General features: G+C 39.8%; 1 protein-coding gene across 3 annotated transcripts; it reads left to right on the forward strand.

Moving 5' to 3' along the window:
* Positions 1-3,140: 3,140 nt before the first annotated feature.
* Positions 3,141-10,031, forward strand: LOC147457764 (uncharacterized). Of its 3 annotated transcripts, XM_086512579.1 has the most exons (11): positions 3,141-3,313; positions 3,400-3,906; positions 4,263-4,276; positions 4,351-4,425; positions 4,733-4,792; positions 4,875-4,900; positions 5,057-5,128; positions 5,205-5,278; positions 5,744-5,794; positions 5,898-6,010; positions 9,375-10,031. In XM_086512579.1, exons 2-11 carry the CDS (start codon positions 3,751-3,753, stop codon positions 9,466-9,468), a joined length of 735 nt encoding a protein of 244 aa, XP_086368705.1. In that variant the 5' UTR covers positions 3,141-3,313; positions 3,400-3,750; the 3' UTR covers positions 9,469-10,031. The 3 variants fall into 3 exon arrangements, 1 of the variants encoding a protein (XP_086368705.1); XR_015188143.1 differs by lacking the exons at positions 5,205-5,278; positions 5,744-5,794; positions 5,898-6,010; positions 9,375-10,031 and having other exon boundaries at positions 3,400-3,473; positions 3,963-4,792; positions 4,875-5,078; XR_015188142.1 differs by lacking the exons at positions 3,141-3,313; positions 4,733-4,792; positions 4,875-4,900; ... (3 more) ...; positions 5,898-6,010; positions 9,375-10,031 and having other exon boundaries at positions 3,742-3,875; positions 3,963-4,544.
* The last annotated feature ends 16,860 nt before the right edge of the window (positions 10,032-26,891 follow it).

Consider the following 26,891-nt stretch of genomic DNA (forward strand, 5'->3'; position numbering starts at 1 on the left):
TTCAAATGTTTTTTTAGATTCAAATGCCATAACCTAATGCTCTGTAGATGTTTTGACTAGTGCATTCACTAGAAGTGAAACGATCTTGGAATGAGCTTATGTGCAAGTTTTTGCTATAAAAAACGCATACTTGAGTGCAAATTAAACACATTGGAGAGCAAGATTGCAAAAGTTGGGATGTTTAAGAGAGGATTATTAATGTACATTTGAGAAGAGAAGTACACTACAATGGTGACAAGAATAGGATTAATGTTGTGAAGCAAGATTAATGTTGTGGAAAGACAATGGCGCCGCACCCAAGGTTTGTACAAGGAAGATGATCATGATGGCACAAATAGAAGGCATAGAGTTAGAAGGAGTGGATTCTTCAAAAACATATTATTGGGTGCTCTAGAATTTATATCACACGTCAACACACTCATGGTGGGCAAGAGCAATGAAAAAATTTGAAGGTAGTTTTGTGAATCGTGATATTTAAAGTAGGACTTTTGCTTCATATTGACAATCTATTCCACGTGCTATGATAAGTTGGCAAGATACTTCACAAAAGCAATTATAGTGGGCTACTACCCTCAACACTATCTAACATGGGGTCTTAATGAGGCCTAGGCGGTGGGATCAACGACGGGGCTTGTTGCACGCGAATCTCGAGACAAGGGAACGTCCTTGAAAAAGTCAATGTGTGGATAGCAACCCAAGATTTGAATCCACCACCCCATAGATGGGAGCTTGATGAGCTAACAATGCGGGCGCATGTGGGTTGTTGAAACCATTGTGATTGTCCTTGTCGATAAAGCTACTTCATGTCCCCCCCCCCTCTCCCCCCCCCCTCAATGTCCTTGTTTAGTTTTCAACATCTAACATCCGTGCAACTCTTTGGTTGTGTGTTTGCAATTCTCGGCCATTGATCCCACCGCTGTAGCTTCATTTAACACCCCGTGTTAGATACTAAGGAGCTAGTACAAGTGATATTGCAAAGATTCGTGATGTGTGTAATTACAATGGGTTTGTTTGAATATTTGGAATATATTTTCTTCTTGTTTTTGGTGGAGCAAGAAAAGAGGGGGGGGGATCTCAATATAGGATAATCAATGGGTTTCATGCTATCATATGCACTCAACTATATAAGAGAGGAAATATAGATAGCTTTCAAGATTGTCTTTTTTCTATGATAGATATTTTCATTTTGATTGAAACCTTTGTTTGAGGGCTTGCACATAGGCCCTCTAATTGCGCCTCTGGAGGGCCCTCAATGTTTTGCTACTCTGCCCCATAAACCCTTCGTGATGGAAAATGGATGATTGGCATAGACAATTAAAATTTCCTTGGGGGGTGCTTGAACCACCCCCCACATTATTAAATCACCTTTATACCGGTTGCAAGGTGGTGCACACTCTGCCTAGTTATCAGTTATATTGACAAATAACTGAACCACAATCATGGTCCCATGCAGGAGAGATACGGCTTAGTGGAACCAAGGTAAGGCTTTTGCAACTATGTCAATTTTGGCATAGTTGCAAAAGTGTGCCGGTAAGTTTTTTTATCGAAGTTTGATCGGTAGGCTATGGTAGCCTTTTCTTTGAACCTGACATGTGGATGCAACATAGGGTTTGCAAGCATGTTGCAATTGCAAAAACTAGTCTCTCTCCTCTCTCTAGTTGGCCTCATCACTAAATGACACCTCAAATTTAGAGGGGAGGATCTATGGTTGAAAATCAGTGTCGTGTGTCATTGGAGACCACAATCGTTGATCTCAAATGTGAACTAGATATAAACTAAGTGTAAACTCAGGCAAATGTGAACTATATGTGAACGCTGCAAGGTATGTGCATTGCATTTTGGTGGTGTGAACTAAATCTGAAGATCGATGTGAACTAGGATCGCGAACGTTCCAAAACTACTTAACATAATGCTAAATTTTTCCTTACATAACAAAACACGTGCGCTAGCGTAGTGATAAGACATTCGCTTCATGGCGGAAAGGTCATAAGGTCAAAATTTGTCCAATTCATTTTTTTCCTCCACATGGATCAGACGATCCATGATCAACAACGATTTGAGACTGTAGATTCACTTCTGATGGTGCACTTAAGCTTGCTAAGATAGCTTGATCGAAGAGGGACTTAGTTGGTCATAAACGGATAACTATGCCTCGTGTGACCATGCTCCAGGCGGTTTCCTCAAGTAAAGGTCCTTTACAACTTAATGCAAAAAGTGTGCAGCATCACCCTTTAACATGCCCCTTATTTTCTCACGTATAAAAAGTACTTTCTATTTTGGAAAGAAAAACAGTCCCATGGATTTTGAGCCTCTCATCAAACTATTCTTAAATTTCCAAACTTTTGCTATTTTTGCAAAAGTTTAGAAGGCCCCCGCTTTCCTCTTTCAACCCTTATTCGGATTATGGGAGTTTCATAACCCCACCGCATGAAAGCCCTCTTACTACGTTTCGAAAGTACCTTTCTCTTTCAACCTCGTGAAAGCCCTTTTGAGAGTACCTTTCCCTCTTCAAGCACTTCTACCTCAATCCTTTCATTTTTGATTGCTGTGTGGAAGTCTTGCCGATTGTTTCTTGCAATGGTGGTCTTGCCGGCTCCGCTACAGACGCTCGAGTAGCCACAACTTGGCCATGGCACAAGTGCTGGACTTGATACTTTCCTCTCCTGTACATCAGTTTCGCTATTGATGTGGAATTGGAGAGCCCTGGTTCACCCAAGTTGCAAGATCTGGGGCTTGGGGCTCAGAGGTCTTTCCCGAAAACAAGCCTTGGTATTTGGAGATCATGCTCTGAGGTATGAGAAGAACCGCTTGCGCATGCTTAGTCTTAATGATTCTAGTACTCCATGGAAAGCAATGGGAGGCCCCACCCGCAAGATGGAGGCCCTTGTAATAGCTGGCGATAGCGAGAACTGGGCTGACGCTTATGAGTTGCCACGGCTGCTCCGATTAGCGAGCTCCAAGATTTGCTATCTTGAAATACCAACGATGCATGCACCCACTCTGGAAGCACTCCACCATAGCAACAAGGTTACTGGTGCAAAGGTGCGAGCACATTGTCCAGTGGAACGCCTTGTTCCTTGGCAGCACTCAGCCACTGTTTGTAGCGGCTACTTCGGCAAAGCTTTTCATCTGTGGCCATAGTGGAGCCGCCAAGACTACCATTACAAGAAACAATCGATTGTTGTTTGTAGCCTTTCATATCTGATTGTTGTTTGTAGCGGCTGGCCTTAGCTGAGCGGGCAAGACCACCATTTCCCATTAGCTTTTATTTTTGATTGATCACAAATGAAAAGCTTGCTGAAGTCATTTAAAGGTATGTTTTGGTTTAAGCATTAGAACGATGTGCAAAGCGTTTACTCATGCCAATGGAGCTTTAAATGCAAAATTGTTTGGATGCAGGTGCTTAGACTTTCTTCAAGGGGGCAAGCTAGGCAAACGCTCCTGCTGTTAAAAAGATGAGGATATAGCTTATGGTATGTTTCCCTACTTTCTTTAATGACCCTTGATCAGAAAAAACATATTCTCAGATTTGTGGCTGTTGAAAGTGTCTACATGTGGTGTTGACCACAATAGAGAACGGTCACAGAGCCTTACATTTTTGAAATAAAAAAGGCTGGAAGATGTACGTCTCTGTAGTGCACCTTTAAAAAGCCCATGGATGACGAGGATAACTCCCACATGAGAAAAATAGAGCAAGTTATATGCTTGCATTCTTGAAGCGATTGTAGAGAATGGTTCAGTTTTGCCTGCATGCTCTCAAGTGTCGAGGCTTCTGGTGTTATCCGAGTATATCCCCTATTACAGCATGATTTTTCATCATTTCATTTGGACAGGACACCACATGACGAACACCAAGCAACTCTTTGTTTTGTGAGGTCCGCAGGATTTTTCTATTTCTTTAAGTTGGTAATTTAACAAGGGTTCGTGAACAATAACCAACCCAACTTGAAATGCATTTTTAGATACTTGGAGAACAATAGAGGAGGTGGTTTGAAGATGCTATTTTGGGCTCCAATAATCTTTTGAAACTTGTAGTTTCAAGCTCAGTAGTTCTGGGAAACCCTAAAGAAGGCAGAGCTTTCCTCTAATGTCATTTGCCATTTTTGCTTTTATCATGAAAGCATCAAAAGCATATCAGCCTTGCTTGTGATATTTTTAGTCATGCCAATGTTATGGCATCTCAAGTGAATAGCCCAATGTAATCCTAATATTTGATTTTGGCTTCAGGTATTTATTTTACTTATTTTTCAAAGTCTGGGTAGTTCAATTTGCTAAGGTTAGTATTTACGCACCACCTTACCCCCATTGTAAATCACTAATTGATTGCCCAGTTGGTTGGTGACTTTCCAGCTTATTGGAGGGCAAGGCAATTGAAGCCTTTGGTTTCGTGATTGAGCTCGTGGAGCTAGGCATTTGCAAGTGGATGTCTGTGTGGTAGCGCCCAGGGATTTGTATGAATCAACACCAACAAAATGCTATGGAAAGTGTATCGACCAGTACATAATTAGTAGCCTATGCATCGTAAAAGTTAAGGAAGTCGTTAATCTGTTTGGCTTGGGATTTTGAAGCCAAAAGCAAATGTACGAGTTTGCTAGGAGATAGAGGCAAAGGCAAGCCTGATAAGGTTGGCAAGGCTAGCCGGATTATGAACAGATGTGTTTCAAAGTTCATTGTCTAGGAATGTTTGGACATGATGTGTTCATAGTTTACGAATGGGCGTCCTTGAACATAGTGTGGTCTACAATTCAATTCTCTATGAGGCAAACGGTGTTGAAGATGGCATTCTTCTAAGGTAGAAAGTTGGTGGTAGCCTGCTCAATTGCAACTTCTGAATGTGCTTATTTGGTCATGTGCTTGTGTTGTTCTTTTGGCAGGTGGACTCGAATACTGAGATGTCAGAGTAAGGCGATTTCAAAGATAGTCTGATTGTTCAAGTTATAGCAAAAACATTTATTGTCTAATGGGAATCTGAAATGAACTGTGTTTCTCAGTTCTGATTGTTTGGTGCTTGTGGTGTATTAGCAGAACCACTTATACATTTGTTACTTTCATTCAGGTATTGAAACCAGGTGTCCATCCCATGTTATTGCACTATGGAGATTTGGATCTTTCTTATCCTCCCTATCAAGTTACGGAAAGTGATCACAACATGATTGACACGAATTTTTTGTGTGACGTTTTCTTAGGCTTGCTTGTTTCTACAGTTCTTAGGCAGCATCCTTTGCATCTTTGCGATCATGCTGAGTGTGATTTTGTGAAGGCTGCTGCCTTTGTGATGGTAGAGGTCATGCTTTGGTGCATTAGTAGGTTTTTGGTTTGGATAGCATGTGAACACTGCTGATACTGCAGAAGAAGGTAAATGTGCCTTGAAGAGCAAGGCAAACAAGACTGGGTCAAGTCTGTCGTAGATCGTTATCGAGCTTTGAAGCATTTACTAAACTAAATATCAACTGTACATTTCACGTCCAGGAGATTCACTAGCAAATGTCACCTGCGTGCACGAAGTGCCCCTGTTTTACCACTATATACAGGACCCCTCTTTACCTTTCCTCCTTTGCGTAAATCCCCTCCCTTACACCCATGTGTGACCATGCGATGCCCTCTGTGGATCCTCAGGAAGCTCGCGATAAGAACATAAAGGCATAACCATCATCAACATTCTCTATCGGCGGAGGAGAATCAGGCATTATTACAGCATTTACATGATGAAATGACTTTGTTTTCTCACTTGTTTGTTGGCCAGCTGCCTAGCAGGCATGAATCTCGAGAGCTGCATGGTTGTAAACTCTGTGTGGTGTGTATCTTTGCTTACTGATACAAGCTTGCACCCAGCTATAGCAAAACAAGAAAAGAAGTGAGGAACCATGTGCACATTGTTTAGTTGTATGGTGATGCAGGTGGTATGGGGATCAGGTCATGTCAACCTTCAAATGACAGAAGTGAACCTGGAGTTTAAGCTCGAAGTTAGTAGCTGCTTTTGCAGAGAGCACACCAGGATATTAAAGGGCAGGTAGGTGTTATTTAATTTAAATACAACATTGTTAATGATATGAAAATTTTGACCCTTTGTAACATATTGCAAATATGGGTCATATCCTTCTACAAAACTATTAGGCTGCCATATATTTAAATTCAGCAAGTTGCATTGTACCACAATTTGTATATTGTAAACCTCACTTGTTTATTGGAATCCTCACATTGTTTGGTATTATAAAGCTCTTTTCTGGTACTTTGGGAGAGTTTTATAGTATAAGGGATGGGGTTGTTTTTCGTTACCCTACCTAATTGTAATAACCATTGTTTGTTAGAGGAGTCATAGCCTAGTGGTTGGATATGGGCGCTGTGTGTGTAGAGACCCAGGTTCGTTTCCCAGTGGCATCTCTCAAATTTCAATCATGCAACAAAAAACTTTTTTTGTTGAGATTCAGCCACCATCTCTAAGATGGTTCATTTCATTCACAGCTCTTTTGGCCTACAGTAGGCCTTAATATAGCATGAAAAACTTAGGAGCAAATGTGGTCCATTGGATAAAGCTTGTTGATTAGTGCCACATGGCATGCTAATGTCGGCAAACCCTTTTTCTTTCAACAGGGGCATTGACTAAGTAAGCATTTCTTATGTAAATATAGCCCCTTGGAAGAGATAATTGGCATTCGTTTCCTTATTTAGATAAGAAAACATCACCAAAATACCCCTCAAATTTGTGGAAATTCCCAAAATAGCCTTGTAATTTGAAAAAATTCCCAAATACCCTTGTGCTATTTCTTTCAAATAATTTCTCCAATTTTCTCAAAGATAATATACGAAACCATAAATACATGTTTATGAAGCTGTTAGCCAAAGATAACCATCCACACACCGCTTTTTGCTTGTGTTGATATCGAGCCATTTTATCTTACTGAGTTCATAGCACCATCAAATATCTGTATTCTGTTATACTCAACGTGTTGAACAGAGTGCTTTGTATAGAAATTTGTAAAAGATTATTGTTTTTCCATGTCTTTTGTTGTCGCAAGGGGTAGATTGGGAATTGGGAATTTTAATCTCAACTTCGGGGGTATTTTGGGAAAATTTCACATTATAGGGGTATTTTGGTAATTTTCCCTTTATATAAAGTGAAACATTGAGTAGTGTCACACACTCTCTCTCAATCCTCTTATGTAGGCCGTTGTGACTTTTCACCTTCATATCACAAGCAAGGCTGATCACTCTTTAATATATTACACGATCTAAATTCTTTTGTGGGTTCGTCACGTCAAGTGTGCCATATGCTTTAACATTCACTAATATATGGAAGGCTATTGCTAGATGATTGGTTTGTGTGTCACATGTCTAGCTCTTTTGACACTTTGGTGGCTTCTGCATTGCTTTATGGAGCTGAGATTTGGGGACCTTTACTGGATCATCACGGGAGGACAGGCCGCGGGGATGGATGGGGGGACATGGAGAAGCCTCTGGTCTCTATGATCTCGCGGCTCATTAGAGCCAATACTTTCAATTGCTTATCTTCTTTGTTTCACATGGAGTAAAGAAAATAAGCAACTGAAAGCAATGTTTATGAATGTGTTGAAGGAGAATTGTAATGACTGTCGAAGATGCATTTGGAAGAAGTGGAACAAATCTCTTGGAGGTTGAGGGAACAAAAGATTATTGGAAGAAAGAATTCTAAAACGAAGCGAATTGAATTGCACAAAAGCAATGCTGAGGAGAAAATTACAGTAAATGTGCACATAGTCCACACACAACTATTGAAAGACTCCACATGCTACTCTCTAAAGCAAATGAGAATGATGAGCTTTAGCAATCCATGTCGTTGGCTAACTGATTTTCAAGCAATTTTCATTGAGAGCAAGATTTAACCATGGGGATCTTGAACCTTAAGAGCAATAAAGGCAAGGGCCTCTTCAAAAATAGAAAATATTTTCATTTCCATACGATTGTGTGATGTTTTGAAATCCCCTTACAATGTTTTAAAAGTCTCTTTCTCTCTCTCAACTCATTGAACCTCAAAGAACTTATCAACTCTTCAAGCACTTCTACTTCAAGACTTCCATATCTGATTGTTATGCAAAGTTTTCTTTTCTTTTACATTGGATAATCCTTCCACTCTCAACTAAAGCACAAAATCTTCTTTGGTTGCCTCCCAAGCTCTGAGGAATACTTGGAAATGATCTATCCTTGTTCTCTGGTGCAATCAATCACTATCATGTTTTCATATGTACTCAATATTATAAGAAGTTTATATGAACTACTTGGAACAAGATTGAGTGTCTTCTTTCATGATAGATAGTTTCATGTTGATACAAACATTATTGTAAGCCTATCTTCTTTTATAATACATATTTTCATGTTGATGCAAACATTTGTTCTAGAACACTATAGAGATTCCCTTACTAGAATTCAAAACTCTCTCTCTCTCTCTCTCTCTCTCTCTCTCTCACACACACACACACACACACACACACACACACACACACAAAGTAATTGGACTAGTACTCTCTTGCTTTGACAAAAAAACTCCAAATTCTTAAACTTTGAGCTAAGTAGGAATGTAGTTAATTTAATAATATTTTATTTTCGACATGGTTGATAGGCTCCTTCACAAGCCTATCGAGTGTTGACCATGTCGAAAATAGAATATTATTAAATTAACTACATTCTTACTTAGTTCAAAGTTTAAGAATTTATATTGATGCAAACGACAGTCCTAGCCCTGCTTAAAGATGTTTATATTGATGCAAACGAGAGTCATATCCTTGCTTAAAGATGTTTAGGTTATATGGATGCAAACGATAGTCCTATCCTTGCTTAAAGATGTTTAGGTTTGTTGTAGTTCAATCTTGAAGATGATGACCTGTATACTTCTTGTCCTAATCTATAGGATAATTGGAATGAATATTCATTGTGATAAATTGTACAAAAATGCTTTGAATATAGAAATGATTTTGTGCAATTAATTCTTTGTTGTCTAGAGCCATCTGTCCTTTGAAGATGGTGTTCTTTTGTGTTTAAGTAGTCTATTTAAAACAACACATAATAGAAATATGTAGCTAAGTTATGGCTTGTGGAAATTTCGAGTACCAATGCATCAATGTTACGGGGTCATACATAATTGCATGCCCTTTCACCATGAATAAATTTGAAACTAAAAGGCGCTCCACTAACTATGGTTGCATGTAGGAGTATAGGATGTAATCTCTTACATCAAAAGAGACTCCTCATACACAACCCAAAGATGGAATGTACATAGACCCTTTACCTAATATGGCAATGATTTTATAGGGGAAGGAGATTTTTACAAAGAGGTATTGTACTTTGGTTTGATAATGCCCTATGGCTTATGTTGCACAAAATCTATTTATTCTTCCTTGCAGGTTCCGTAAGATTATCCACTCTCAAGTTCTCCAAGTGGATTGCTACAGAAAGACAAGCGGTGATTATATACCTGCTTATACATCTCTGATATAGAGAGAGATTGAAGGCTTATGTCAAACATGCAGCCATGTGTTAACAAGCACCACCTAAATGCCTCGGTAAAGATATGGAGCTGTGAAAATCCTACCATCTTTGGACACTAAAGACACAAGTGGTGGAAAAAGAGCTAGAGGTGATCTTAACAAAGGATGTGGGAAATACAAGTCCCCTAGCCCAGTACTCCTCACCCAACCATCCTCCGCTTGCCAAAAATCATGGACCCGCTTGGCTTCTCAAGTAGCATCCCCTCACTACTGATCTATGGGTAGAACACAATGATGGTGCTTCTCACATGTACAAAAACACCTCCATTTGTAGCTGAAATGCCTCCTCCCCCCGTGTGCTAGATCTATTTTTAATCCAACTTGTTAGAGCAATGCTAAAAATAGCATGTATAAATGAAATGTGTATGAATGGGTTTGGAAGAATGAGAGTAGTAGATACATGATCAAACCTAGGCCTCCATCAAGGAGGGAGCCATCAATTACCCTATTAAGTACCATAACCACACCATGGATATACTTGTCAAGAGATTCCTCAGTAGGTATTCTTTTGGCTTTGCAATACACATCTTTGTTTTCCGGTCTAAATAGTTTGAGTTTTAATCACCCTTTGAAGTTGACTTTATGCAATGCAAATGTCATGCCAAGGGTACGACTCGGTAGGGCCAAGAGCCATGACGGACATGCAGTCAAGGAGGTCCCTATGTTTAGCAAGTCAAGGGCCTATATAGGGCATGATTGGGTGGTGATGAGCATGCTCCAGTCCCTTTGTCTTACATTGGTATTAGAGCTCAGGGGGGAGAGCTATGGAGAAGGGGGGAAGATGGCCTTCCTTGGCTTGTTGCATCTCTCTCTCTCTCTCTCTCTCTCTCTCTCTCTCTCTCTCTCTCTCTCTCTCTCTTTCAGGAACAGGACGTGCATGGTTTTGCATGATCATGCAAGCCATGGTGTGCAAGGCGGCTAAGCAGAAGGTCGGGGTCGTGGTACACCTCGTGTGCAGAGCCTCTTAGGAGGGAGAGAGCCACCGTCGACTAGGCTGAAATCGAGTGTGGTAAGGATCTGCGGAATCGCACTGTCGAGGGGAGGAAGGTTCGTCACGGGGGCACCTGCGAGGAAGCAACGCAGAGTGGCTTGTTCATCTCCTGCCTTTCGGCGCAGTTCAGGCCCTCCATAGATCAAATTTTTTTTTTTTGGGGAAGTCTTAGGGTTCACGGTGCTTGGGTGGACACAATGTTTCTTACAAAATTTCTTTAAGGGAGGGTACCCACCAGGAACACCCCCTTCCAAGGGCAGCAATGAGAGCATGGATTTCGGGGTGAAGGTGAAGCACGAGCTGCAGTAGCAATGTTGCAAAATTTTTGGTATTTCCGTAGCTTTTTCAAAAAAATTGGTAATAATTTTATCTCTTTCTTTCCCCTTTTCTCCACGAGGCTACGAGCCAAGAATCAGGGATAGACACTATTGGGAATTGGCAAGACCATGATCTCAAAATCAGGGATACATTCGTTTGGCAATCTGAAAAGGTAATACCATCAGTTTAACCTTGGCCATAAATAGCCTCGATGAGAGGGTTTCTGCAAGTCGATGTTTTTTATGCTTCCACTCAACTGTACAATTCGACAAAGTCGGTTACTTGGCGATCATCGATCCGACCAAGCATGTACGGGTTTGTAGAGCCGAGTTTACATCAGCATAGCTCTCAAGGAGGGTACATCTCTTACCTTTCAAGGAATATCGGTAAGTACGTTTAAATTTGAGATTTCACTTCTGTGTTTTAATAGTTTTTGCAAAACTATCCAAAGTTAAAACAAGCCTGTGGTGATGCAAAGGCAAGGCCTTTTGTTACCCTTGATGACAGGTGCCAAAGGTTGGCATCATAACTATTTGTTATTCAAGTAATTACTTGAGAAGGTCGATAATTGCTAGGGTTAATTTTCTTATAACTCCATTTGATATGCAACTTCTTGAAGACGTATTATGGGAGCAAGGCTCCATATACAAACATTCGAGAAACTGACTTGCGTATTACGTCGGCTATTATATTTTTGATGTCTCCTCTTTGTGCTACCTAACAGGAAGGGAAAAGCAAGGCTTTCAGGAGCGCGGATCCATGCATAGATGCATAATCACTTCAAAGCCATAATCGCTTGCCAGGGAGCAAGCAACATCAATATACAAAGTACATTGGAAATAACATTGACATCCATAGATATGAGCTCACCACCACACATATGGGATGCTATGACTATCAATGCCAAGGGTAGTCGATTGAATCTGGCAATAGTTGGCTCTTGATAGCTAAGCTGTAAATGCTACCTCTATCAATATTGGGCAATCTTATGATTCTCAATAAGCTGCACGACTCGACAAGGCCAATTCTCTATGAAATTTTGACAAGATCGACCTTCTTTAACTATGACATTGTCAATGGGCAAGAGTATCTGTAGCTATGAGCACCAGAACTCCATGAGTTCTTATGTGAAGCAAGGCTCCCCTTTCGACATTTGGCATAGCGGTTTCCAAAGTTTGGAATATGCGGATAGCATAGACACTTGGGGAAACTTACCAAGATGTCTGCAGGTTTTTAAATATCACAAGGGTGTATAGGATACATACGCTAACTCACTCGAGCAACAAATATGGCTATGAGCCAAATTTAACCTAGTTTTTATTTTGAAAACTCAAGACACATGGCCATAATAGGGCAACCAGGTTAGACAATTCCAAGTTTTCTTGTTTTTCTATATTTTAATTTTTAAGTTGGCAAAGATTTCCTATTATACAAAGAAAAGTGTTTTGACAACATTTATGAGAAACAAGGCTTCTAACGCGTGTCACGATCCTGTCGTTAACTTCAAATGGATGACATTGCCACAGAGTTCTAGAAATTCAGCAACGGAGGATATAAGCTCACAAGTTTATGTATGACAACGTCAAATTGTGATGTATCCATGCCCGGTTGTGCAAGACACTGATGGTATCGGCTCAATCTTTAGGGCCGTCAATGTCGCCAAGGGCTTACACCTCGGCATGCCAGTGAGATTGACATAATTCCATCTCATTACTATTTACGCTTTTGCTATAATGCTAGCTACTCTGTCAAGGACAAGGTATGTTATTGATATCTTAAAATATTTTTTTATGTTTATTCATAGGCAAATTTCCATATTTGAGTCATGAGTCATGCTCACATACAAGGTAGGTGGGTCAAGATGCGACTTATAATATCTCTCTCTACGAGAGCGTTGTACATACACTGCTGTATGCTTATAGGATAAGCTATGACACAGACGTGGTTTGCACAGGAGCATATGCAAGGGGCATACAACACACTAGAATAAGGGGTTTTCCTTAGCCCAACATTCTCTCTCTCTGTCTCTCTCTCTCTCTCTCTTTCCAACTTCTATGTGGGAGAGATGAAACTACGCATCATTTTATTGAAATCTTTCTATGTCAATACGCTAACAAGAAGGGCTAAGAGACAACAGGAAAGGCTAAGAGCCATCTATTACCACATATTTTGGAATGGTAAGAGCCATCTGTTTATAATCCATCAGTGATTGCTTTCAAGATTGAACAATTCTATTTAGTTGAGTATCCATCAATTCTAATGGACAAGCAAGAGTCTTGCCATTAGCGATTTTTTGGGCATTATTTTAGCACTACACACTTTAAGCGTGAAGATCAAGTTGAGTTTTTGAACGTCTTAAACTTATTAAGAGTTTATCTCTACCAAGGAGTATAGATGAAGCCAACATTTCAGACAACACGATTATTCACAAAAACCAAGATTATGGATTTTTGGGTATGGAAAAGATCCAGTGGTGAACGAATTCCAACTTTAGTATATATCTTATTTTATCTATAGCACTAAGAGTGTCTATATGAGTACAGTTTTGGGGTAAGACCCAGCTCTTGATAAATAAATCACTTATCAAGTGTTGATGGTCAATTCTTGGAACCTTCACCCTTGCACTTTGAAGGAAAGAAGTCCACAAGCTACCAAGGGGTAGTGGACAATTTCAACTTCTAGAGTAATGTAATGCCAATGGCAAACCCAAGCGGGGTCACGGACATAGGCCAAGGGACGGCTGTTAGTTGTGACCAGTTTTTCCTACAAAGTTAAACCAAGGAGTTTGACAATGTCCATTTTAACCAAGGGGTTTGGATTGCAAAGGAAACACCCAAGGTTATATGTGACATACTTCTTGAATTTCATTGATTTTCAATTAGTGTTTCTAGGCCTTTGCCGGTGGGAAATTTGGGCAGATGTATTTGCCTACAGGTAAGTGAAAACTATGTTCAACCTCTAGGTACGCATTTGATTTGGTTTTGTTTCTATGTTTTTGTTTCCTTTTCCAAGTAGGATGCATAAACTTATATGTTTTCATCCATTTTTTCTCTTCAGCGAGATGACAAGGTCATGTAAGAGCTAATAAATTTGGGATGTAGTGTCCAAAATAAATTTTTGCAATATGTAGTTATGGACCCACTTGTAGGGTTTGATTTGACACATGTTGTCAGATGGGATACAACATGGTCTAGGAACTCAAGGAGTTCGGTTTAGCCAGTGTGGATCATGATAATGAGGGACCCTCTCACGCACGTCGCACTATGTTCGTAGTTATCCCTACACACTAGTACATCTCGTGCTTGAAGGATGTTCTTTTTTTACACATCCTTAGTTGAGACATATTCCACATGTGTAGAATATGAGTCTCTGGGACTGACACTGGTGCCGCTAGTTCAATTATGTGTCGTGACAATGTCCCTAGGTGCTGGTTAAAATTGTTTTCTAGACCATTTTTAGCACGTCGTATCAGGAACAATTTCAATGGCAAAAAATTGTCGGATATGCAGAACAACTTGTTAAGGTTACAAGTGTGGCTAAACAACATTAACGTATGGTTGTTATGCATATAGCAAGGCTATGAGTTGTTAATGAAAAGGTTTCATTGTTTGTACCTAGAAGTGATTAATGTTTCACCTTCTATTATAGCTCAAACATTTCAGCAAGGCTTTCAAATGATTGCATAGAAATTATTTAGTTTCTTTTCAGAACTATTTACACTCCTCTTTAATGTATGCTAGGAGCATCACATTCGCCATAATTGTTTGCAAGTATGATCATGGATATGCAGATTTGGGTCTGTTTTTGCTAAATGCATGCACACTAGGTGTTATGAGTCCTAGTGTTTAGCAAAGGCTAATTTGGAACGGCATGCATATTCATCACAGTAGTTGCTTATGAAGCATTTTGCACTCTATGTGCAGTATCTCTATGAGATTCCTTTAGATCTTGTTGGAATTAGGGTTGTAGAGAAATGCACACAGCTTGGAGAAGACGAAGGAAGCTCAAGGCACACAATAGAGAGTGTGTTTCTTACTATGCAATGGAAAGATGGATAGCCCTAGAGTGATGGGCGTATATACAATGCATGGGGGAAAAAACCTCCTAAAGAGGGAAAAATGCCCCGACGGTCCTATTGTGTTCACACACATCACTACCACATGTATATGCTAACAAATCACCCCTGGAGTGATACGGTGAACGAGAGCTGGCACATGAGTAAAGGGAAGTGCCATGCCCTGAGGACATGATCAGTCCACAAAGGGGAGTAAGCCCAAAGCTTTGCGGAAAGCTTCAAGTTTCTCATGAGACAATGCCTTTGTGAAAAGATCTGCAAGGTTGTCCTGTGTTGGCACATAAGCCAAGCTGATCTCTCCTGCTGAGAGCCTCTCTCTGACATAGTGGTAATACACCTCAATGTGCTTTGTGCGAGCATGAAAAACTGGGTTCCTCGCAACTGCCAATGCGCTCTGACTGTCAATGTAGATTGTGTTGGCAGTGTCCTGTCCAACACCCAAATCAGCCATAAGGCCTCTGAGCCATACACACTCAACCGTAGCTGTGAAGACTGCCCTATACTCAGCCTCACAACTCGAAGTGGCCACAGTAGGTTGCTTCTTGCTCAACCATGATATACATGAACTGCCAAGCATGAAACAAAAACCACTTGTGGACACTTGCGTGTCAAAACAACCAGCCCAATCTGAGTCCGAAAAAGCATGTAAGTCTCGCGGCAATGATCCCCCCTTGGGATAAAATAAGCCAAGATGTAAAGTGCCACTAAGGTAGCGGAAAATCCTCTTGACAGCCTGCCAATGCTTAGACCCTAGGCTATGCATAAATCTCCTAACCTGTGAGACTGAAAACTGAATATCTGACCTCGTGTTGCATACATAAATGAGGCAGCCAACAGCAGTTTGGTAAAGAGTGACATCAGCAGGATTGCCAACATCATGTTGACTCAATTTCAAACCTGTTTCCATGGGAGTGGCAATAGGTTTGCAATCCTCAAGTCCAAACTTACATAGCAACGTCTCTATGTAACTTTTCTGACACAAGGCAATACCACCATCACACTGCTTAAACTGTATACCCAAGTAATGGTGCAACAAACCCAAATCTTTCATCTTGAAAGTAGCATTCAAATCAGACTTAAATTCAGCAATATGTCTCTCATTTGGTCCAATGATCAGCAAATCATCGACATAAAGAACCACAATGAGAAGTACATCATCCTCACGCTTTACATACAATGTGCTTTCTGTTGGACTGTTACGAAAGCATCGTTTAACCAGATGAGTGTCAGCTTTCTCATACCAAGCACGAGGAGATTGCTTCAACCCATACAAAGCCTTCTTACATCTGCACACTTTGTCCTCCTGTCCTTTTATGACAAAACCACGAGGTTGCGTTACATAAACTTCCCCAAATATGTCACCATTCAAGAAAGCGGTAACAATGTCTGATTGATGTACATCCCAACCAAGATGAGCTTCCAATGCACATAGAAAACGCACAGTAGTCATACGACAAGTGGGAGCAAAAGTCTCTTCATAATCTATGCCTTTTTGCTGTGCATAACCCTTTGCAACAAGTCGAGCCTTATGGCGATTGATCTCACCATTCGGTTTGCGTTTCAACTTGTAAACCCACTTTGTACCAATGGCCTTTTTGCCAGGAGGCAAATCACATAAAGTCCACGTGTCATTTTCTATAAGTGCATCATATTCTGATTGCATGGCAGCCATCCAATTTTCTGAATTCTGTGCTTCATCAAAAGACAGAGGCTCCTCAACATCATGTAAGCTAGACACAGCCAAAGCATAACAATCTGATGCATAAGATGCATGGTGAGAGCCTGAACGAGTGCGACTAGACAAAGGTGCATCCAATTTACTGTCACGCAAAGTGAGCACCAGCCATTTTGGCATACCTCTGGCCTGCTCATTTTCAGCCCTTTCCTCATCAAATACATCATGTACATCTGCATCAGTAATAGGCTGATCTATAACATTTTTAGAAACCCCCATAGGATGTACATTTGCCTCATTGGAAATTACATTCGTATTTCCACCACTGAAAAGAGGCAACAAAGTGTGATAAATGTCCTATGAGCTTACATTACTGTCTCTAGTACATGATAGGAAGGGCTAAACAGAATCTTCCACAAACACTACATCCCGTGAAACCAAAATACATTTTGTTTGTGGATGATATAACCTGTAACCTTTAAGTTTCAGCACTATAACCAACAAAAATACATTTGATAGCCTTGTCATCCAATTTTCTGCGCGGTTGTTGTTACACCAAAGCATATGCCAAACAGCCAAAAAACACGCATGTGCTCAATAGAAGGCTTTCTATCATGCCATGCTTCACATGGAGTAATAGACTGCAAAGCTTTCGTAGGACACCTGTTAAGTACATAATTGCACACATGATGGCCTCAAGCCAAAAAGAATGCGGCAAAGCTTGACTTTTGACCATACATCGTGCCATTTCCATCAGTGACCTGTTTTTCCTCTCAGCAACACCATTTTGCTGAGGTGTAGCAGGCACTGTACATTGGTGTTTTATCCCATGACTAGCAAGAAATGCATTAAATTCATGAGACATATACTCTCCCCCTCGATCGGAACGGAGGGTGCCCATAGTCATTTCGAGACATTTTCAGCCATAGCCAGAAAATTGTTTGAAGCACATAAAAACTTCGGACTTCGCTTTAAGCGGAAATACCCATGCATGCCTGGAGTAATCATCAATGAAAGTCACAAAGTACAGGTAATTGCCCAAGGACGGAGTTTGCATGGGCCCACAAACATCACTATGCACAAGCTGCAACCTGCATGTGGCCCGAAGTGAACCATCCTTTGGAAACTTAGAGAGCTGCATCTTACCCAAAATACAGCCTTCACAAACATGTTTGACAAGTGCTTCAAGAGGCGGCAAAGAAGCAACCATATCAGATTTCTGCAAACGCAGCAAATTGGCAAAATTCAGATGACCAAAACGTGCATGCCAAAGTTTTGCATCTGAAATAGCCCTTGAATCTGCAACAGCATTTGCAAAATTTTGTCCACACTTGTCATACAAAGTGAGCTTATATAGCCCACGACACAAAAGGCCAGATGCAACAATGTCATCACCAAAACTGAGATCATGAACTGTACATCTGTCATCCACAAATTTGACTACAAGTCTAAGTCTAGCAAGTGCGGATACAGACAAGATATTCTTCTTGATCCCAAGTACATAAAGTGCATCAACAAGTGTGAAGGAACTGCCATTTGCAGCAGTAAGCACAATCTTTCCAACTCCCTGAACCGGATAAGAGGCATTGTTGGCACAAATGACTGAATTCCCATGAGGGACAGACTCAAGAGAGGTAAAGAATTCACGATGTGAGGTAATGTGCTTTGTAGAACCACTATCGAAATACCACACATGTGAATCTGCAGCAACAACTGACAAGCATGCATCATGGACAGCAGGATTGTAAGTGCACTCTGCGCTGAAAGCCCATTCTGCATCAACATCATCATTACAGTCTCCTTTCACAGAAGACTCAACAATGGCTGCATTTGTAGTGGAACCAGCATTTGCAGTGGAACCACCCCCTTTCTTCTTAGCCTCTTTGGCCTTCAACATAGAACACGACTTGATCAAGTGATCATTAGCTTTACAGTAATGGCAACACATCTTCTTTTTGCCCTTATCACCAGAATTTCCAGACGAATTCCTGCCAGCAGAAGCATTGGGAACATAATTTTTGCCACTCGCAGCAGAACCATAAGAAGTGGCTGCATTACTGTTACCACCCTTTCTTTGAGAAGCAATAAAAGCCTGTTCAACTGCACGCTGCTTTTTCTAGAAAGTGACTCTTGCTAGCAATGTGCATAATGCATCAAACTTGACAACTTCAGGATTTCCTTGGGTCATCAGTCTCCAAGTACTAGCAAAAGTCTGGTAGGAATGTGGTAAGGCATCAAGAACAGCCTGCATAAGGGAACTGTCTGAAATGACTTCACCTGCAAAAATAAGTTGCTCATTGATATCCTTGACACTAGCAAGGAAAGTGTCCATATCATCTTCCTCATGCATAATCTTCGACTCCAGCTCTTTACGCAGCAAAGCAATTTTAGCCTCATTGCGGCTTGCATAAAGACCTTCTAGAATATCCCAAGCTTGTTTTACAGATTTTGCTAACCGGATGTGAGGAACAATGGTGCGCTTCACAGACAACGCAATCAATGCATGAGCCTGCGCATCCTTTACATCCCAACGAGCTTGTTCTTCCGTAGGCAAAAAAACTCTAACAGCAGCAATCCTTGCAGCAAGACTTGCAACATCCTCGACATCGCCTACATCCTCAGAACCAGGACGTACATCAATGTCCTGCACAATTTTCCAGATGCCCTTTGACCCAAAAATATATTGCATCATATAAGCCCACATAGGGTAGTTGTCCCCATCCAACCTATCCTCAGCAGCAAACAGCTTGAACACATCTGTGTTGTTGTTGTCAGCGATGGTAAATGCTGCACGTGATGTTAAAACTGCCCAAAAATAGGAGAAACAAAGCGGGAACAACTTGTGCTATATAGCACAAACCGCAAAAGACTATAAGACACATGTTATGCAGAAAACGACACTGACAAAAATTTTGCACAAAATGAAGAAATAGCATGTGCAATACTACCTGTAGTGGAAACGGAGGCCGAAATGAGCCCAAATAAAAAATTTGACCTGTGATCGCTTGCCAAAGCTCACTGAAATCGGAGAAAGTGAGCAGGCGTATGCTAGAGCAACTGGCGACTAAGCACGGGAGGACGTGACCTGCTCTGATATAAATTGTTGGAATTAGGGTTGCAGAGAAACACACACAGCTTGGAGAAGACGAAGGAATCTCAAGGCACACAATAGAGAGTGTGTTTCTTACTATGCAATGGAAAGATGGATAGCCCTAGAGTGATGGGCGTATATATAATGCATGGGGGAAAAAACCTCCTAAAGAGGGAAAAATTGCCCGGCGGTCCTAGTGTGTTCACACACATCACTACCACATGTATATGGTAAGAGAAACGCACACAACTTGGAGAAGACGAAGGAAGCTCAAGGCACACAATAGAGAGTGTGTTTCTTACTATGAAATGGAAAGATGGATAGCCCTAGAGTGATGGGCGTATATACAATGCATGGGGGAAAAAACCTCCTAAAGGGGAAAAAATGCCCCGGCGGTCCTAGTGTGTTCACACACATCACTACCACATGTATATGGTAACATATCTACCAATCACCAATAGAGGTCATGGCTTGGTTTGGGTGCTTGTGGATCTTTCAAGTTAACCAAGATGGTTATTCGTAACATTGTTGATTTCTCATCAATGTTGTAAGGAATTGCGATCCTTATTTACCAATCATTGTGGAAGACTGTCTGTAAAAGTGGAGAAACACACCTCAATATTGTCAATATCCAAGGGGATAGACAGATTAGGCAAATTACAAAGTGTAACCTTGTGCTAAAGGATATTCAAAGTGCATTCGTTAGCACAAAGCAATCCAATTAGTAAGCATTTATTGCTCTAGTTGGAGCTTCATGTATAATTCAGGTTCTCAACCTTGAACACTAGTTGTGGTAGGGTTGTTTATTGATATGAGAAGATAATAAGTCAAGGACTTAAATTTGGTTGATGAGTTAGCAAGTTACTTTCATGGAAAGTGAAAAGAGGTACTCTTTTGGGTACATCTTTGTTGTGATAGCTCGTTTAGCATGCTTGTGTGTGTTCTAAATGGAGTCTACAGACTATGTTGGATATGAGCCGATAACACAAGATGGTTGCAAATGGACAACAATGTGGACAATTTAGATGTTACTCTTGGTTTCATTGGACCTCCTACTGAACCGTGTTTCAATCAAGCGAACAATTGGATCCATGAAGGATGCCAATGTGGAAAACACTAGTGTATCACCACTCTTGTTTCCGAGGAGGAAAACACTTCTCCAAGGGGGGAGTTATGTCATGCCAAGGGTAGGACCGGGCAGGGCCAAGGGCCAGGAAGGATATGCAGTCAAGGGGGTCCCTATGTTTAGTAGGCCAAGGGCCTATATAGGGCATGGTCGGGTGGTGATGAGCATGCTCCAAACCCCTCTGTCTTACAACAAAGGCTACCTTTACTTCATTAAAACATATATCTCGTACATGTGATAATATGTCTCTCGATTTCAATAATGATCATGGGCATGTATCCTTTTTTGACCTTTATGTCTTTGAAAGTCTAATTCTAAAAAAAACCCTAAAAAAAGGGCTCAGGCACGTCATGCCTCAACCTTTCTACGAATATGATTACCCCACTAAAAGAGGTGTCTCTAGACACTATCAAACAATACTTCTTTCAATTTTGTACTTTGAACATGTTCAAAAAGAGTCACATTAAAGAGCTACCATGACTAGAAAGGGACATGCAAACCCTAAAGGACATGCACAAAGTCTAATGTTGATAAAGCTACCAAAAACCCTAAAGGACATGCACAAAGTCTTCATTTGCAAGGGCCAGGTCATTTAGGAAGCAACCAAAAGTGTTAAAGGAGATGACTTTCAAATCACAAAAAGACCTCAAAGCTACTCTTGCTAATAGTTGGCTTTCAAATAACAAAAAGACCTCATATGAGAGATACTCTTGATATAGCTCTAATATATTTTAGCTGTGACAATGACCTACCCATACCGTAGCTAATGACTCAATAAGGCCCATAAAAGTCCTCTAGATGGATTACCTATGGCTCAAAATTCCTTCAAATGGATTACCTATAAGTAGCTAATGGTTATTTGTAAAGCCCATAAAAGTCCTTTAGATGGATTACCTATAAGTAGGTAATGGCTACCTATAAAACCCATAAAAGTACTTCAAATGGATTACCTATGGCTTGAATTTTTTCTTTTCACAAGCATCATTAATCAAGACTTGCATCCTAAAAACGTGTATATTTTTATTAAACAAAATAGCTCATATACTATATCCTATTCAGGTGTGCTTCATGACTGTGTAAATTGATGTTTTGATGTGCACGACTCTCTTGAGGTGGCATATGCCATGAAGGGCGAGAAAATTATGACAAAAGGGATCTCTCTCTCTCTCTCTCTCTCTCTCTCTCTAGGATAAATATCTCTATCTCTCTATCTATCTTGTCCTCTTCTGTGGTGTAGGTACCTCCACTCTTTTTCCTCTCTCTATTTTGGGATGCATGTGTGCTTGTGTCTATAGGAAGGCTACTTCTACACATGCCATGGTGGTGATGAGGGGAGATGGGAGCAAGTAGGAGGCATAAGGTAGGGGAAAGGGCTAAGCTCATAGCTAGAGGTCGATGGATCTCACACATTAAAGTAATTCATAAAAGCCTAAGCAAGATATATAGTAAAAATTAACGACAACCTACGACTTAATAGCAACAAGTAATCTTGACCTCTAATATTGGGATTTTGGTAAGAACACTATAGCTTAACCATTTAATTTATTGAAGGATAAAAATAACCTTTAAAATCCATGATTACTTATGTTAATCTAGAGAAATAAGAGAGAAAGTGAACGTCCAAGAGACAATCAAAATAAAGTAGCATTATATCAATACACCTAACAATTGAGCATGAAATCATGCATATATGTATTTGTGCATAGATAGAATAGTGACACCTTGTATGCACAAGTTTCATGATCCTCCTCATCTCCTAGACACATAAGTGCTAAGTATCCATTTTGCCATGTGAACTTGCCACCTAAAACTTTACATATGGCTTGATGCTACATTATCTTCCATTTATCTTTTACAAGTATAATTTGACAAATATTTGGCTAGGATCTTATTCCCATGTGAAAAGATTGGAGGTTCATATTTGGACACCCTGCCTTGCCAAAAGTCTTATAAAAACATCATTCAAAGGCATAAATTCTTCATTAATACATTTTATAAGGTTTTTCATTATACCATCCTAAAATGATGAACTAGCAATGCGCCATGCACCACATACCCCACCCCCAACCTAGACTCATCCTAGTTCATCCATAAGGAGAGGTATTGATGACAATAGGCAAAGGGCTAACAACTAGCTACAAGCCTTAATCTGATATCGATTATATGCCTTTCAAACTTCTCCAAATCTTTGTGGTGATACTTTGTTTGATTTGAATCCGACATCAAACAACTTATGACAAGTCCATAATTTGTTTATTTGGTCTTAAAATAGGAATCCTGAACTCTAGATGTAGTATTGTATCTAGTCTATAAAACAAGTTGAATCGTCTGGTGCTCAAAATTGATCTGTAGCTACACTATGAGTCCATAATGCTGCATTCATTGTATTTTTCCAATCAGTTTGTCCATCCCTCACAACCTTTGTCAATATTGAATATAACACCATGTTTGTGTTTTCAACTTGTCTATTAGCACGTGGATGATAGGGGGCTAATTTATTATACATCATTGTGATTTTATTCAATAAGTGATCAATACTCATTTAAGAAATGCATTCCTCTATCATTGGATATCTCTTTTGAGTGCATCGAGAGCAATGTTGTTGATGAGTAGCCACTTTTCTTCTGGCCTTAGCTTCAGTCCATTTGGTAAATCATCCATTGAAAAAATGATTTACTAGTCTTGCATTTGTAAACAGGAGGTTGGATTTGGGCCAACACAATCATTTTTTCACTTTGTCAAAACTCAAGTTCTTATTACATGTCTTCAAGGCATATTATCTAATTTTTGAGATATGCATGTCTATTGACAATTATTACAACGTTTTACAAATTTCTTAGTATGGACAAAAAGAGTAGGCCACCAAATATCAAGCATCATGATAGAGCTTTCATAATCCGACCAATATTGCATTAGCTTGCTCTAAGAGATAGGAAGATATTCATTCTATTTTGTACATAAGGAAAGAGGGTTATCCTTTCCTCATTTATAAAATTGGCTTCCTACCAGAGTGCAACTTTGAGTAGGCTCCATTTCTATGGCTTGTTGTTCTGTCTTTTCCATTTGCTTAAGGAAAGTTCTATTATAAAAATATCACATCAAGGCTGACTTAGAGCCGATTGTCTGATCTATCTGAGCTTGATTTAGTCCCGATGGAGTTTCATGTCAAATTGAGCAATACTCATTAAAGTAACTAGTTGTTGTGCATACTTTGGAACCATCTTCACTAGGAATAAGTATGCATTCAATTATCACAAAGGATGATAACCCATCCTATTGTTTTATCCAATGTTTTAAGTTCATTAGTTAAATACATGAAGGCGTAATGATCCACAAAGAAAGTGAACTTGTTAGCCAAGAGGTAATACTTGAATTTATTCACATTAGAGAAGATTCCTTATCCCTCTTTCACTAGTGTAGCTCTTCTCTACACTCTTTTAGCGATGTGCTCGTTTAACACATTTGAAAATCCAATGGTTGCCTCATCTAGTTGAGCATCAATGGAAAAGTTTGAAGCATCACCATGCATGCGAAACGTTTTAATCCAATATGGAGATTTCAATATAAGAGATGAAACTAATGCAATCTTAAGCTATTTCTAGGACTTTGCACATTCATCTATCTTGTAAGGTTGGTGAGCAAGACATACAATGCCTTAGCCACAATTTCATACATGTGAATGCACTAATGATAATACCCACATTTTGCCATAAAATCTTGTACTTCAAGAGTAAAGCCGATCGAAGCAAATCAATAATGACCTAGGCTATCTTAAAATCTACAAAAATTCCATTCTTATACCCCAAATATCTTACAATTTTACCTTGCCTAATATATAGACACTCCTCTCTAGGGTAAGCAAATCGTATAATCTTGGCATTTCTTAAATATCTTGTTTAGCTAGTGTATTGAATCCATCTGCGTGGCAGCCTTGAACATGCATCTTAGGAGTCTCTAAAAGGTTATAAGTGTGTTGTTAACTTGATAGACAAAGATAATCAACTAAGTTGATCTTTTGGATGGATTTCTAATTGATTGTATCGTAAGAACCAAAAGGCTGTAGGCCTCCTTTCTTACACCTTGTTCCAATACATGTTTGGTTGTAGGAAGAGGATAGTTCTACAATTGTTGTCCATAATTGTAGACACATTTATTTTTTTTGCCATTAATGCATACTTGTAACTTTCCATCCTTCTTGTACATTACCACAATGGAAGAATCCATCCTCAATATTAAAAATAATTTAGCTCCTCCTTAATCTTTGAGTGAAGGATTCTTTTTAAGCATATGGTCTTTGTCAATTTGGTTTGACACCTTCCCTCCTAAAAATGGTGTGATAACAAATCTTTGAAACAAAACCCTTGAGATTTTCATACAACCAAGCAAACACATCTCTATATTACTTACACTGAGATATATCTTATCCAGTAATTCCTCTCACTATAAAGCAAGATATATTGCAATGTGTGTTTGCATCCTATGGTCTAGACTCGACTCTTATTAACATGTTACCTAGTACGCCATTGAGTTATTAGATTCCAGAGAAGCTATGATTTGTAAATAAGCCACATTATGATCACTTGCGTCTCTTTGAATTGAGGCATATGCACATGTGCCCAAAGGGCACCCAAAATCACACAATTGCTTTTTCTCCAATTCTTGAGTATATGCTAATCATACCAACCTAGAAAGCCTTGTCTACTTGCTATTAGACCCACCCACTCTTACCAGCCTAGAAAGCCTCAAGTTCATGCTTTTATGAGAACCTACCCTTACATACAAACCTACACAGGATGCAGAGGAGGATATCTTCAACGTGTATGCCCATGAGTTGGATATACTAACGGCCCCTCCTTCTCCAAGTGAATCTTGGTACACATTAGCCTAAAGATGGTGCAAGGCTAGAGGGACAAATGTATTGAAATGGAAAGAGAATGGTAGTAGTTTGTGGATTAGTTAGGACCCAGTTAATGTGCAGTAGCATGAATCACATGATGTTTGTGTGCATTAGCGAGGTTGATTTTGTGTGGCTGATCCACAAGCTCCACACCTACACAACCCATGCATGTCCTTTCTTGACATGGAAAGCATTGCCTTGCAAATCTTTTGGAGTTTTTTGACACCCTCAGGGTCACACCTTACAACTAGTCGCATCTTAGCGAGCCCTAGCGATAGTGCCACAATTGCCACTAAGACATATTTAGGAATTTTGGGAATTATTCAAATCCCATTTTTTCTAATGCTGCTTGAAAACTTAATATTTTTGTGTGGTTTGATCTATTATCTTTGTGTGGGCACACTCAATCGAATTCCCTTTTTGATAGATAGCACCTTCATTTTGATATACTTAAGCTATTGGAAGAAGCTCATCACTTAATAATATGTTCTAAATAATGTGTTGAACTCTACTCTAGTCATGATATAATGAGAACTTTTGGGCACTTGGAGGTCAGCTAGAAGGAGTTTGATGCTAGTTAATAAGTTCAATTTAGGGCACTTGGAGGTCTATTGGAAGGAATTAGATGCTTGTCACATCTAATTATAACTCCTCTTTAAACAATTTTTTGGATATAAAGTTAAGAATTTGTTAAAACTAGTGACCCTTTTGGAGGGAAAAAAACATACATTTGTTCCCAGTTAGAGGTGAAAACATGAATTTGTACACAAGAACCAAGCTACCTAGCATAGAGATTTTGAATATGACAAGCACTTTCAAAAATATTGATCCTCTATCATGGTATGTACAAAAAGGTGTGCACAGTCAAATTCAAGTACAAGACTCTAGATGCATTTATCTCAAACTTGATTCCAAACCTCTACCATGGCTAGGTACAAAAATGATACCCTTACAAAATAGAAGAAGGCATGGAGGTTCGAATAGGCTATAATAATAGAAATGGCAGCACACAAAGAAGAAAAGAGGAAGATAATTTTTAACGTCGTAATAAACTATCCGAACAGACCTTAAAGAGCTAGTATATTGTATAGTATCCATTTCATGGCGAGGGGATGCAGTGGCCCAATCCGGCTGCAGTAGTATATTGTATAGTATCCATTTCATGGGGAGGGGCTGCAGTGGACCAATCCAGCTGACGTA

Source organism: Adiantum capillus-veneris, chromosome 5 (assembly GCF_014529385.1).
Source record: "Adiantum capillus-veneris isolate H3 chromosome 5, ASM1452938v2, whole genome shotgun sequence".
Classification (NCBI taxonomy): Eukaryota; Viridiplantae; Streptophyta; class Polypodiopsida; order Polypodiales; family Pteridaceae; genus Adiantum; species Adiantum capillus-veneris.